The sequence below is a fragment of the Notolepis coatsorum genome (genome assembly GCF_963971535.1).
Source record: "Notolepis coatsorum genome assembly, chromosome: 12".
In the NCBI taxonomy this organism is placed as follows: Eukaryota; Metazoa; Chordata; class Actinopteri; order Aulopiformes; family Paralepididae; genus Notolepis; species Notolepis coatsorum.
Window position 1 is genome coordinate 75,150,371 of NC_140176.1, and position 15,295 is coordinate 75,165,665.

A 15,295-nucleotide genomic window follows, 5' to 3' on the forward strand; every position below is an offset into this window, starting at 1 on the left:
GACTGCGAATGCTTCAGCCACTCCAACCGGTGCAGCTACATCGAGCTGCTAAACACCGTCATTTGCGTGAGTTGTAAGCACAACACTAGGGGGCAGCACTGTCAGCTGTGCAAGCTGGGCTACTACCGCAATGCCTCGGCAGAACTGGACGCTGAAAATGTGTGCATAGGTACTGTTCCTCCACTTCTCCCTGTCACCAGCACCCTTGCTTTTACACACACACACACACACACACACACACACACACACACACACACACACACACACACACACACACACACACACACACACACACACACACACACACACACACACACACACTCACACACACACACACACAGACAGACACCCTCCTCACCTTCACTCCTGTCCCCACCTCGCACACCTTCCACCTGTCACCTGTTCGCCATCCCTCACGTGTTTCACTGTCCTCCACACTCCTCATTTTCACCTCTTTCTGCTCCCCCCCCCATCGCTTCACTGCCTTCTGTTGGTGAGATGCGTTACCCTCCACTGCAGAATGATTTTGCACTTAACGCTTGAAACCTTGTTGGACCCCTACAATTGCTCCGTCACGTCGAAACTGTGCCAGCTGCCAAAATGGAACCAGGTACTTTGTAAAACAGTTGTTTGGGTGCGTCGTGGCAGTCGCCATGGCCGCTGACCTGCAGCAAACATATTGAGACACTGTGCTCGTGGTTCATCTCCTGTCAACTCCCCTAGCGCCACCATAGCAAAGTTACTGTAACATTAGCAATCTGGAATATTAGCATTGCTCATGACTGCTGTAGAGAACAAATAAAAGCATTTGCAACATTCTGTATCTTGCTAACCAGCAGTAGCACCCTTTGTAATGTGTATAAATTAGTAGGGCTGTACCGAATTATTATTATTATATATATTTATTTTTATTATATATATTTTTTTTATGTGTCTATTCATTCTGTTTAAACCAATGGCGTTTTTCTTCACAGTTGCAGATAAAGATTAGGCTACACTAATATTATAGTATTATACTAAATAGTATATGACTAGTCATACATTTTTTTATAAAACATCTATCATGAATTATGTAGCCTATCTGCATCCGCTTGGCACTCGGCGCTCCATCTAATCAAGACGTCACCATAACGTTTGTACCAACCGCGTGCCCCTTAAATTGGATTATTTATGTTGACGAAACTGATATGAGTTATAAAAGAAAGTTGATTTAATAAAAAAAAATACTAATTTAATCAGATTAATCACTTTCTTCAAATTGAGGATTTCGTTTGAGGATATTACATTTTTTTTTTAAATAATAATAATTTGGATTACGGCATAAAATATGACTACAGACATTCGAAGCTTTGTTTGAATACTTCAATAGAAGCTTTGAATGTTAAAAAATGACATTCGGTACAGCCCTATAAATTAGTATGAAAGATTGCTAGATAGTTAGTTAGCTGGCTGAATTTAGTAAAGCTAAATTATTGTTATTCACTGACACGTCAGTAGGCTTTAAATCACGTTAGCCTGCCATACAATTTTGGCAGCCGGTACAAATTTGGCATGACAGTTCCAACATTTATAATGGGTTTTCTTTTCAGAGCCAGACGCTTGCTCACATCTACATTATAGCTACAACTTAAAAGGAGAAGGTGATGGTGTCCAATATGCCATGCTTGCTAACAGGGAAACAAGGGGCTAAGAGACCCTCATTTTTAATAGTGATGTCACGACAATAGCACAACAAAACGGCTACTCAGTGTGAACATACTGTACTGTATTGTTTATAAAAAAATATGTTAGAGGCTATAGCTAACTCAAATAAATCAGCAGATGATGAATTTGTGTGCATTGACCAAATGTATATGTCCCACCCACTCTTTGTTCTTAACCTTTAAATCTTCTTAAAGGAGCATTTCACCCAGAAATTGTGTATCAATTACTTACCCCATGATGCCTTGAATTCATGAATAATTTATTTGTCCCTTGCATGCCTCCATGGTGAACATAGAACCCCCCAAAACAGCAGCCATACTGGATGAATTGAACAGGGGCCCATTTTAATAATAGCAAAGCTCATGCTTAGTACCTCCCAAACACATGCAATCTCGCAAAAAGATAATTATTTACAATTTCCGATTATACACTCTCATGGTGGAACGAGTATGAGAGCATGTCTGGCAAAACTGACCTCAAATCAGTTTTCTTGAGCACGCTATTTGCATGAGAGTGTTTAACGGGAAATGTTTTTGTTAGCAAGTTAGCAAGTGTTTGTGTTTACTACTGAGCATACGACTGGATAAACGAGACTTGGAATATACTGCATGATGTGTTTGAGTGTTTGTAAATGGGTGTTTTGATATAGCTTTGCTGTTGTTACTATTGACCCCTGTTAACTTCAATTCATCATTCAAGTAAGGCTACCGTTTTTTTTTTTGATGCTACTGTACCTTCACCGTGGAGGAATGAATCCAGGGCATCACAGGGTGAGTAATTGATGTACAAATGATCATTTTTGGGTGGCATATTCCTTTAAGTGGAAAGTAAGCTCATCCAAGGGTTTAAATGGATAAGAGAGCCATCCAGCTTGACTCATAGGCCTAAGCTGACGCTACACGTTGCTACTGTAGGGTGAAAACCGTACAACCGATCAACTTTTCAGTAATAGAGAAAATTTCCCAGCAGGGGAATTCAAAAGTTGTTAAACATTGTTAAAAGTAAAAAAAAATAAAAGAAAATGTATATGTACCTATTTGTAATACGTAGGCCTACATGTTGTAAATGTCCACTGCAGTGAACCATGTAAACGTTCAATTTGAATAAAAACTTGAAAATCACCAAAATATGAGGGTTGAGAGTTTTGCCATCCTCCCTTTTGACCTGATCATCAACATTTACAGACTCATTTGGGACATGGACACAGTATGGCTTTGTTTTCAGGTCATTAACAGAGTTGCATCATTCAACTACTTCAAACTGATTTGACTTCTGGAGAAAATGTTATTTGCAGCTGTAGGTTTATTGAGGTAAAACTGATGCTGTTGCTGATAGATAGCAACGTGCACGTGCTCACACACAGGTAGACTTTCTCACCTGAGATCATTACTGCAAGTTCACACTGCATTATACACAGCATTATCTGACATTATGTGACTGTTGGCTCTACAGCGGGTAGAGGCTGATTTACTTTCAGTTCAATCAGTTCAAAATGTAAGAGAATAGAGAAGATACAGAAGGTCCAGGGTTCGATTCCTGCTTGGGGACCAGGTTTCCATGATGCCAGTTACCCAGGTGGGGTATCTCCCAGGCCTTTCTGTGTGGAGTTTGCATGTTCGCCCCGTGCTCGCAAGGGTTCCCCCCCCCGATAAGATAAACCCAATGGAAAAACATGCACAACATAGATCGCTAACGCTGTGGCGTCCTTGACGAAGACAGACAGGAGCACTTGGATTGGTCCCCTGGCGCGGGATGGGTTAATCGCAGATACGAATCGCATGCATGCATCGCATGCGTGCCGATTGATGACCTCTGAGCAGGTCCTAAATTATTATTATTATTATTATAAGATACTACCAGTTATTGTCAATATGGACCAGATGGGATTTATAACACAAAGACAGATGCAGGATAGTGTTAGAAGGACCTATTAATGGGGACCTATCAAAATCATTCATATTAGAAAGGGGTTTGCGACAGGGTTGTCCGGCAAGTCGACTCCTCTTCGAAATTTTATCAAATCTTGATTAGACAGAATAATAACATCAAACGGGTGGACATGGCAGGAGGGGAACCGAAAATATATTTATTTGTGGCCGACATTTTGATTTGACTCAACTAGAACAATCTTTCCCTGAGCTGATAAGGAGCCTGCATTTATATGGTTCATTATCCGGGTACAAATGTAATGTAAAACTATTTAAATAAAATGCTCAGCTTTAACACCTCCCAAGAAATAAGGAAGAAATACAACATCAAATGGGAAGCAGAGTCAATATACCAGATGTATATTTTTAGATATACCAAAATATTTGAGAAAATTATCATAATCCTGATATTAAGGATTCGAGCAGACATAGCAAGATGGGAGCTACTGCCTTTCCTGGGCCTGAGCTCTAGAATAGACTCAATAAAAACGAATGTATTACCAAGGTTATTGTATTTTTCCAAACACTGCCTGTAGAGGTCACCGAGAAACAATTCATAGAGTGGGACAAAATTATTTCACGATTCGTGTGGCAGGGGAAAATACCTATAATTTGACTAAAAACATTTAAATGATTAAAAGATAAAGGGGGAATGGCTCTCCCCTGCCTTAAAGAATACTATTATGCGCCCCAACTAAGACTTTTGGTGCAATCCTGACTATAATGCAAAATGGAAAGACATAGAAAGTGACTTGGTTAGGTATGAGTACCGATACAGGTATTGATTGGAGATGGGGGCCTGATGAAGGGCCTGGCTGATAAAGAAAACCCATGGATCAAATTGTCACTCAAGACCTGGAACGAAATATTAAAGATAAGAGACACGAGGGAGGTGGGAAGGGTGTTGAGACGGTGTACACACGAGTCGGACTTCATCCCAAAAACAGAGGGGGGGGACTCCCGGAGTCAGCATTGCCTTGGCTTGGGCTGATCGCTATACTAACTCGTTTGGCTGGGTTAGGGGGGGGAAGCCGTGGGTGGGAAACTGGCGTTGTGGACAGCGACGCCTACAGGTCAGGTCTGGGCGCTTGCTCAGCGGAGGCAGGGCTTGAGGAAGGCAGCGTGACCTCCCACGCGTTACACTTCACCAATGAGAGCCCTCGCTGCCAGGTGAGAAGAGAGCCACTGGCTGTCGCCGCACGTGTCGGAGGAAGCGTGCGGATACTTCAGGGTTCCCTTGTACCGACCAGTAGGAGAACATGCGCACAACAACCAGGTAGGGGAGGGGGGGGAATTGGCACAACGACACATACAAAAAACAGAGGGGGGGGGGTGGGGGGGGGGGGGGGATGGAAGCAGAAAGATCTCACATTCCATTATATACTGTATACCAAGGGGGTAATAGGGAGGTGTAGTCTGACGCCACTGGTTGTTCCACCCGTATAGGGATTTATCATTGGGAAAATGGATTATCGGCTATTGGCACAATTCTGCCGCATGGAAATTGAAAAGCTTTCCATTTGGGATGTATTTGGGGAAAATGGATTTTGAAAACGACAACAAGTGTATTTTAACACAGTGGCAACCAAAAAGACTCTCACAGGGAAGTGTATGAGTCAGGTGGTGCAGACGGAGGGAGAATGGATGGACGTGATCCATGAGATCTATGTGATGGAAAGGTTGACGTATGCACTGAGACTACAGAAGGAAAGGTTTGAGGAGAGGTGGGGGAGATGGTGAGACACATGAGGCCGGATGGAAGAGAATGGTGAATGCCCCTTTTCGTTTTTCTTTGTTATTTATATACATTTTTATTTATGTTATATTTATTCATATCTATGATATGACAGATGTGATAATAAAATAAAGTACAAAATAAAAATGTTAAACTAACGAAAGCAAATGCAAGCTCAGTAATTCCGTCATAGAATGGACATAGGCCATTTCAGTGGGTTTCAGTTTCAATTGCGTTGCTGTAGGGAACACCAGTTGGACTGCAGTTGATTTCCTGTTGCAGTGTCTTGCTACCGGGAATCAGATGCAGTCCATTTAGAATGTTTACTCGTTGCTATACAAGTCCCACATCAGTCTAGCAAGTTGAGAATTGAGTTGCCATTCAACCCAGTCTCCGTGTGCTCACTGCCTGGTGTGTCAGTGTTCCCAGAAGGTGTGTGTGTGTGTGTGTGTGTGTGTGTGTGTGTGTGTGTGTGTGTGTGTGTGTGTGTGTGTGTGTGTGTGTGTGTGTGTGTGTGTGTGTGTGTGTGTGTGTGTGTGTGTGTGTGTGTGTGTGTGTGTGTGTGTGTGTGTGTGTGTGTGTGTGTGTGTGTGTGTGTGTGTGTGTGTGTGTGTGTGTGTGTGTGTGTGTGTGTGTGTGTGTGTGTGTGTGTGTGTGTGTGTGTCGGAGATAAGTCACACTGGTACTCTGAGAGGTGCAACTCCCTCACGTACTGTACATGCCGTACACTATCAGAGATGATGGGGGGGCCGTGCCTCAGGAATAGCACCGAAGCCGCATCACAGGGTGATAGAGTCACTGAGGTGTTACCTCAGGCCGAACTCACTCACCCTTACTCTCTCTCTCTCTCTCTCTCTCTCTCTCTCTCTCTCTCTCTCTCTCTCTCTCTCTCTCTCTCTCTCTCTCTCTCTCTCTCTCTCTCTCTCTCTCTCTCTCTCTCTCTCTCTCTCTCTCGCTCTCTCTCTCTCTCTTTACAACGCCCCCACCATCCACCGACATTCGGACCACCCTGCCCTCTGTTGGTCACTTCCTGCCACCTATCTCCTTTCTCTCCCGACCCCTCGGATGTCACTTGTATAACATGACCGTCACGAGCCTGTCAAAATAAAAGCAGCTCGCTTTGAACTACAGAAGCCTCCGACCCCAAGCGTAGAGACACTTAGGACACTAGAGACTCCATAAGTATGTTTGCAGATAGATATTTTTTTCTTCATCTATAGATTATTATAAACATATTCCTATTTATTCATTATGTGCATGGTTTGGGTGTAGGTTATTTTCAAAATAGATATTTTTACTGGGATCAGATTAGTGTAATCCTAAATGTAATCTGTCACTTCCCAACCTTGATGACAAGTGTGTTATTGAACCACATAATATATCATTGTGCCTTATGAACAAACAACTAATTATAATTAGCCTTTTAGAAAAACATTTGATACTTTATATGTTATATTACTATATTGCACATTGCAATATTCTACTATCGCAATATTCTACTATTGTAATTTTATGACATCACCGCTACATCTCAGTGTTCCGTTCCCTGACGTCTGGTTTGATTTGAATCGCTGGCGACGGAATGGGAGTGCATTACAAACAATGGCCATTTCAATGTAACTGTAAACCATCCTCCTCACTTCAAAGACATCATCCGTGAAACATCAATGTCGCATTTGTTTTTCACTCATGCCATAATTCACATCCTTTCTCTCTCTGTCCCTCAACCCCCAACCTCACCCCACCCACACACACTCTCTTTGACAAGCATCACTCCTACCAATCAATCAATGTGCAAGCATGGGCAGTCACACAATATCCATCTCAAATAAGAGCTACTGATGAGGCTTTGCTTATTTGCTCATTGCACGTATTGTACTTGTATAGACAATGTAATGTCCGTAATGAAATGAAACGTGAATGACTGTGAATGATCCATACAATGTTTACCAGTAACCATCTAGCATCAGGTTCACTCTCTCCTCATTCTGTCTTCCATCGCCTTTGAAATGGTAGCATTCCTGATATACTGTATGAATCTCAAGTACTGTGCTAGAAAGAAATCTATATTAGCTTTACCCAAAGCGGAGCGTCGTGTGTTTGAGTTCTCTTTTAGAAATCCTATAGCAATGTTCCCCCGACAAGACGAAAGCAAGCGCCCTGTCTCCAGCATGTGTGTGTGTATGTGTCTTGTTTCTTTCCAGACTGTAATTGTAACCCCTTTGGCTCAGAAAGTGATCGCTGTAATGGCACAGGATTTTGTAAATGTAAGGAGGGCACTGCAGGGCCTAAGTGTCAAGAGTGTCTACCCGGATATTTGTGGGACAATGGCTGCAAATGTAAGTAGAACCACGACCCCTCACCTTGCAGCTTGGGACCCCCCCCCCCCCCCCCCCCCCCCCCCCTCAGCTTCTCTCTACTTCCAGCTCTCTCTCTCTCTCTCTCTCTCTCTCTCTCTCTCTCTCTCTCTCTCTCTCTCTCTCTCTCTCTCTCTCTCTCTCTCTCTCTCGCTCTCTCTCTCTCTCTCTCTCTCTCTATCTCTCTCTCTCGCTCTCTCTCTCTCTCTCTCTGACTCCCTTCTTGTCTTTGGTCCCTGAGCTTAGCCATCCGAGCATGTGCTATTGCTGCCCAGCTGCCCCCCCCCTACTACTACCACCGCTGCTGCCTTGGGAAGTAGGCTACAGATGTGATGCTAACGTCAACTAACCCAACCAGCTGTTTGTTTTACTGAACCTATGGTTTCACTAATATAGCCTGCGCTCAAACGCTTCTTTAGCCTCTTCACCAGGTCAACAGATAAAGTCTCGCTAGTCCCGATTCTATAGCACAGGCTTCCTCTGTCATTTCTGTCACAGCATAGACTAGAGTTTCCATACAGTACTTTGTTGGAGAATCCCTCTGGCCCCAGTTTCTTTTTTAAAGTTAAAGATGCTATAAATAACATTCAGATGTCGCACTAGAGCACCGCCATGTTATTTACCAGGTGCATTCCATATGTGGGGGAAATGGGAAGTAGGGAGGGGTACAAGCAACATGTAAACAACAACATAAATTTTGGACCCGCCAATTTTTTTTAAATAATAAATTCTGCACCTTTGTAAAAGCTCTGTGGATGTATACACATAAATATGTTATCTATAGCACCTTTAAACACAAAGTACCAGAACAAGGGTTCATTCAGCGAGGGACAGAGAGCTCAACAGTGGCCTGTAACTGTACTTGTGAGAACCAGTGAGACGTCGGTCTCGAGGCGGGCGTGAATGCAGGCCAAGTCAATAAGGAAGTGATTTAAGCAGGAGGCATGCGCCCTCCCCGGGTGGCAGGAAGTGAGGCGTAGAGGTGGAAACAATGTTTTAAGTCTTTGCCACGAGCAGCATACTCTTCACAATGAATATGAAATAGACTGTAATGAATGCTCCGTGGCCCATGAATATTGATCAGGGTTACATTTAGGAATTGCCTTGTTTATTTAATGTAGACCGTGCCACTGTCGAGAATGAGATCAAGCGCACTGTCTCCGTGGCAGTTTTGCTTTTTTTTCATCGCTCGAGACAGGCGTTCATGCAAGAAAAAAAGCAAGGCTAAATTGCTCCTTGCTTTCTGTCTGCACGTTCAGAAGCTGCGCAGCTGTCATGGTGGCTTCTGTGCACTCACAAAAGTGGCTGACAAGTTCCATTTCAAAATGACGGTCGGATATTATTCCGGTCTGTTTTTAGGTTCAGGTGTGAAAAGCAATGGGAATGCTGCACACAGCTCTGTCAATAAGGGGGATCTCTGGGGCTAAGCTGCTTGGCGGGCCCCATGGAGGTCAGCAATAAACATACATTTAATATTATGATATGAGCTAAGCAGGTTTGGGGAGGGACCTTCACTGGACCTTTTCAGAGCCCCCGGCTATTTCTGTGTTCGGCCCTGCTGCATGACGCTTATTGATATTCAGCTATCCAGCCACATTGCAGAGCGAGAAAACGCCAGCTGAGTCAATATTGACTGCTTGATGACAGAGGGCTGCCTGCAATCTGTTTGAGCAGCCCTCTTCTCTAGCTGGTTCCCCGCAATGGACAATGTCGCACGATCCTAACATTTCTTTTTTTACAGAGGGTACAAGAAGCTATATTTGTTTCACAGAGCTCAATTGCTACCATATATATATCTGAAAGTTAAAGATGTAATAATTTATTTTAAATCCTGTGTGGTTGCAGGAGATTGAACTATAATGTTTAAATGGTCACCTTCACCTAAAACCTCTGCACGAGTAGACCTTTTCCTAGCTTCTCAACCATCTCGGACAATGAAATTGGATGATGTCAGGATTAAAGATACAGTACAATGATGTTTTAATTCAGTCATGCATTTTTTTTATTGTGGACTGTTAAGTATAATTGTTCAGCTTCAGATGTATAATTTGATTTGGTTTGAGTCTTCACTCTTGGCTACATTTGAAAAAGAAACACAACATCACTTAATACGGACTGTATTGATCTATTTGTGCAACGCATAACTGGTTAAGTGTTTTAGGTCACCCTCTCTGAGCACAGCCAACTCTCAGTAGACTGAGGGGGCGTGGCCTTCACTAAACACAACTTTCAGTAGACTGAGGGGGCGTGGCCTTCACTAAACACTGACTAGATGCTTGATCAAATGTGAGATTGAAAAACAAGATTGAAAATACAGTGCAAATCTAGGATACTTTAGTAAAATAACCTCAACGTATTTTGATTAAAGGCCTCTTTTAATAACAAAAATTTAAATAAATATTACATTATTATCAATTTAAGACAACTGAAATTAGTCTTTTTACATATCCCCTCCTACTGTACTAGATATATGTTATGTATTTCATCAGAGAGATCAGAGCACAGGGTTTCCCACAGTGCAGTCCCCCAGAGATTTGGGGTTCAGTGTCTTGCTCAAGGGCACTTCGGCAGAGGCGGTGGGCACCGTAGATGTTACGCCAGCTACCCTTCAGCCACATCTGGAGCACACCCTCCCGCCATGTTGGGAATTGAACCAGGATGGCCTCGTTATCTCTAGGGGCATCCTGCCACCTCTGAAATCTTTCCGAAACCACAGTCAAATATGCAGAGGTGGACCTCCTTTCCCTTTTAAAGACTAATTAAAATGAATTAAAATTCAGATTGACCACCATCAGGAGTCCTTTTGTTATACGTGACAATGCCTTTGTCCAAAAAAGACTTGTATCCCCCCAGGGGCCACGAACAGGTTACCGTATCTATTCAACCGTTTGACAACCAAAGTTAGTATTCATGCTTTTTAATTGATTCTATTCAAATCCCTTCGCTTTTGGTGTTTGCTGATCCACCACAGGCAGACGAGGACAGCGCACTGTAACATCAGTGCTCATTGAAATGCACTGTAAAAGTTATAATATATACAGTTAATTTTAGTTGCTCCTGACGCAGATGGATGCTGCACATTAAAAATGCACTGTTTTCAAGTATTTAATATATTCAGTGTGTGTAGTGATGAGGTACACTGCCATACTGCACCTGTCTTAGAAGAAGTACACAAAATCCTTTACTTAGTCAAAGTAGAAACGAGACAGAATAGTTCCCTGGTAAGAGTCTGTTTAAACTTGTAATTGAGTTCGATTATACAAGTATTAAAAGTAAAACGTGCACATTATGAACTTTGAAAAGTGTATCATTACCATCAACTTGTCCTTTTATATGCCAACCTTTTTTTCTTCTTTTTTTTGTAATTAGAAACTGGCTGTTCACATTAATGTAATCGATTGAAAAGTAGGATATTTCCATATTTCCTGTTACCTGAAATGGAAACCACAAAAGTACAGTTCTTGAGCAAACCCTCCACAGACCTGGGTGACTGACAACGTTTCAAAGCAGGAACAATTCAAATTCAGTTATTCAAAAGGATATCAACAATTTTGCTACAGTGAATGTTCTGAACATTTTGGTGGCTGAAATATTTTCTGTGTGATAGTGCCACTGTAAGACTATTGTTAAACTTTCACTCGTGTGATTTGGAATGTCTATCCGGTGAAAGTACCAAGTCCCCATGAAACGGCTAGCAGAATGCTATTTGATTCAGCATATTTAACCGTTTCCTGTAAAAATGGGAAGCTAGGGAGGGACTTGTCGTGGATATTGATTGCCATTTACTGTAGCTAATAGGCCTGAATGTTACGAGACCCATTAGCAAGCAAGCTAACATTGAACATTGGTTTTGTTAACGAGGCAGAGTGGTAGCTTAGTTACAATGTTCTGTAAATGTCATTTTGGAAAGCATTTCATTGGACGCAAAATTAGTATATGCCCCTGTGTGCAGGATGAAAATATTCCTGGAAATTACGAACTCTAAAATACCAACTTACAAATACAAATACTTATACAAATACTTACAAAACAACTTTTTGTCATTATTGGGACAGATACTGCCATATAGGTGACGATCAGCACAAGACATATGTGATAAAAGAACATCTATTTTGATTTCATGGGGCCTAAACTGTCAACTGGGAAAGGGCACAGCCAATCAAATCACTGACAATGCCGTCTTAATGTTTCTCCCTGTCAAATGAAGGCACTGTGAGCATAGAAACTTCAAAATGTATAAAAGAAATAAATAAATGCTGCTGTAATTCATGTACACGTTCTATACAAAGATGGCAGTCATCAAAATAGTTAAATCAGTTGGACTTTAACTAATGAATACGATGTCACCTTCAGTTACCACTCTTTGAGCAATGAAGGGCAAAGTCCAAACGACCTTTATTAAAGGTAGAACCTGTAATGCTGTCAAACAGCGACCTCTAGGCAAAAGAGCTCTGCTTGGTATTACACTTTGTTTACATGTTTTGTTTTGGTTTGATGTGGAGTTTGGGTTGGAGTTGAGTGAGGATAGAGAGGAGGGGTTGCTACTGCTGGCTACACCTCAGACTCTACCAAGAGAGGTCTGGAGAAATCCATCATTTAATAAGTTACTAAAATAAGTAACCCACAACCCACAACCATAACAAAAATGTAAGCTGTTTTTTTTTGAGGAACCAAAGGCAGCCATAGTTAAATGTAAACCCAAGGTCATAAATACTCGTCTTGCAGGCCCAGTACCTCAGATATAGGCTGGCAGGGAAAGAAGAAAGACATGGGAGGGGAGTGGATGAAAAGATGACAGCTGTTGGATGATAACAACAATCCTCTACGGAGGAGGTCAGCTCTTTAATGTCTCTTTAAGCCACTGTTTTATGTAGAAAAAGGAAGGGGCCAAGTATCAATTTATGTACACCACTTTTGCTGAGTGCACAGTGGCACTCAGTAGGCTTTCCACTTTCCATTTGAACTCTTTCTAAAGTGCTACCTTTAATCTTCCTGGCCTCGTCGCAAACACTTCTGACAAAACCATGCTATTGACATTTCTGTTCTTGTCATTATTTATTTTATTAAATTATTTTGACAAAATCAATATTATTCCTCAGCTTTACCTGTTTGGTATCAGAAAACATTAGGCACTCTGTATGCGGATTGAAATAATATTTCTACAGCCAAGCTCCACTGCATTTCATGATTGAGGAGCACATTGAGGATTCAGGTGCTGACATTGGGCAAAAAAACCAATGAACTCCCTCTTTGAAGTCAACCGAACTCTTATCGTGGCAACATCCTGGAAACATCCAAAATACTGTATAAGCCTGGATTTAGCTCCCGGGCAGTCTCGGTTGGCGCACGCGTTGTAGAAAACATGGACACATTAACCCCTCTCCACCTCACAGTGGGTGTCTCGGCAGGTTAAATGTCACGTGAACTATGGACGCAATGCAAACATCCCCCGTTATCACTGACGGTTGTGGGGCGACGGGACGCCCTGCTCGGTTAGAGACGCGCTCCACGACCGGCCCACCGCTGTCCAAGTGCCCTTGAGCAAGACTCTGACTGAACCCTCTACGACGCGCTTCAGCTGGTGAAACAAGATGACACTGCCATGTGCATAGAAACGCTATGCGTGTACATGATCAATTAGTACTATGCTCTCCCTATCGGGGCCAAACTCTAGAGACAAAGGAGTGTAGAGATGCTCTCATAATACCATTGAGTTCAATACAATTTTAAGAGAACCTCCACAGTCATATGGTTCTGCATATCCACAGCTTGTGTTTATACTGTAGCAGTCTGATTTGTGAAAGTTCAAGCTTTCTATGTTCTATGTTTTCTATGTTCAAGTGTTTCTATGGGAAAATGAATGATGATTGAAATATCTTTGAACGCAACCACTCCTCCCTTTGCCCGTACACACAACAACTTATACGGTCTGGTCTAGTGTGTACCATGAATATACACATTCACTCTCCTCCATAGCTCCAGTTGTTACCATACCCAAAGCTGCCACTGTGTATGTGGCCTTAGAGCATTAGAGTAAAGTTAGTTAAAGGTGCTATAGATCATTCAGCCACTATATGTGGCACTAGAGCACCAGCATGAATAGAGGACCGTTGATCCAATCAGGTGCATTCCATGTGGGGAAATGGAGATTAGGGAGGGGATACATGCATACAACAACGTTCATTTTCGACTCGCCAAAATTGTTTTATGATTCACTAATCAATACATTTTGGGGGGGAGCAATCATTTTATTCTGCACCTTTCTAAAAGCTCTGTGGATGTATTATTTTTTATTTGAAATTGTTACTCTACATAAAATCTTTATCTATAGCACCTTTAATAAATAGTTATAGCACTAGAGCAGAGTAGTTTTAAGACACGTCGCTGAAATACCTTGTGTAGGTCTAGTGACTACATCATGGTAGAGAGGATGACGGCCAAACAGCGGCTCCCGCCTTTTCTCCAACATAAACAAATGGCTTTGGGACGCCACTGTTTGCGAACGGCTTTCCCATCAAAGCCCCTATTTTGTTTTGACTTGGAGACAGAACACACCTCAAATTAGAGTGTTAGCAGTGATAGGAACTAATTTGTGATATTTACATGTCGAGTAGTTAAGCGGCGGCTCACACCGCATTGGATTTCCGCATCTTGTGTAAAGGACAGAAACACAGGGCGCCTGCATCGGCTGAAGTGGCCCGCTGTGTTTATCGTTGTTTATTTGTTTCCCCGCCTGGGTTTATTAGTCTGTGGCAGGCGGGTTTGTTCGCCCGCAGCTTGCTTGACAGCTTGCCTCCAATGGGAATACAGTGGACTCACTGCCCTGACTCTAAATACACACACTGATATCCACTTTAGCTCCAATCATCTAAAGGCAGCGTTGTTGTTGTTTTTCTTGGGGAAGGTTGGTAGGATTGCTGGCTTGAGGAAACTTTGTGTGGCCATTTATCAACTGTGTATATATACTGTATCTGTTGGTCTATGGGATTGCTCGGTCAGTCGACCCGGTGAAATGATGCATTGCAAGTGGGCTTTCTTCCATTTGGGTAATTATTGCAATAACGAAAGGATGAAAACAAGGAACTTGTTCAGATTTGGAGTGGAAACTTGCATTGAGGGAATAAGTGCACAAGCGGAAGAGATTAATTGAACTCTGCTATATTTTCCAGGATTGGACAACTCAAATTTGTGATAAGGGGTGTAAAATATTTAGTTTTCTGTATTTGTCTGGTTTAGTTTTCCTGTGACCTTTTAAGAAAAGGCTTTCCATTAGATACAGAGTCCAGTGGATGTAGGCTCAAAGACAAGAACGTTTCTCCAAAAACTCAAGAGTTTCTTTTGGGAACAGATTTGCATTGAAATGTATTATTCACACAAAAAATTGTCAAACCTCTTGGTCTATTGTGGTTTCCATTGGTTTTTGAGGATATTTTTTTAGACATTGTATTGTAATAATCAAGCAGTAGCAGCTGGGTCAAAAGGTTAAATGTAAAGTGAATATGCTACACTTGGCCTAGATGTTTGTTGTGCAAAAAAAAGAAAGAAAGATTAGTATTAAAAATATAGAATAT

General features: G+C 42.1%; 1 protein-coding gene across 1 annotated transcript in view; it reads left to right on the plus strand.

Moving 5' to 3' along the window:
* The window catches only part of ntng1a (netrin g1a), a gene marked incomplete at both ends in the record, with an annotated part of 132,734 nt that overhangs the window by 116,423 nt on the left and 1,016 nt on the right, over nucleotides 1-15,295 (plus strand). Inside the window, 2 exon segments of the mRNA XM_084325886.1 lie at nucleotides 1-169; nucleotides 7,572-7,706. The exon segment at nucleotides 1-169 is cut by the window's left edge and continues 22 nt beyond it. Of these exon segments, the coding sequence (XP_084182012.1) occupies nucleotides 1-169; nucleotides 7,572-7,706 (304 nt within the window).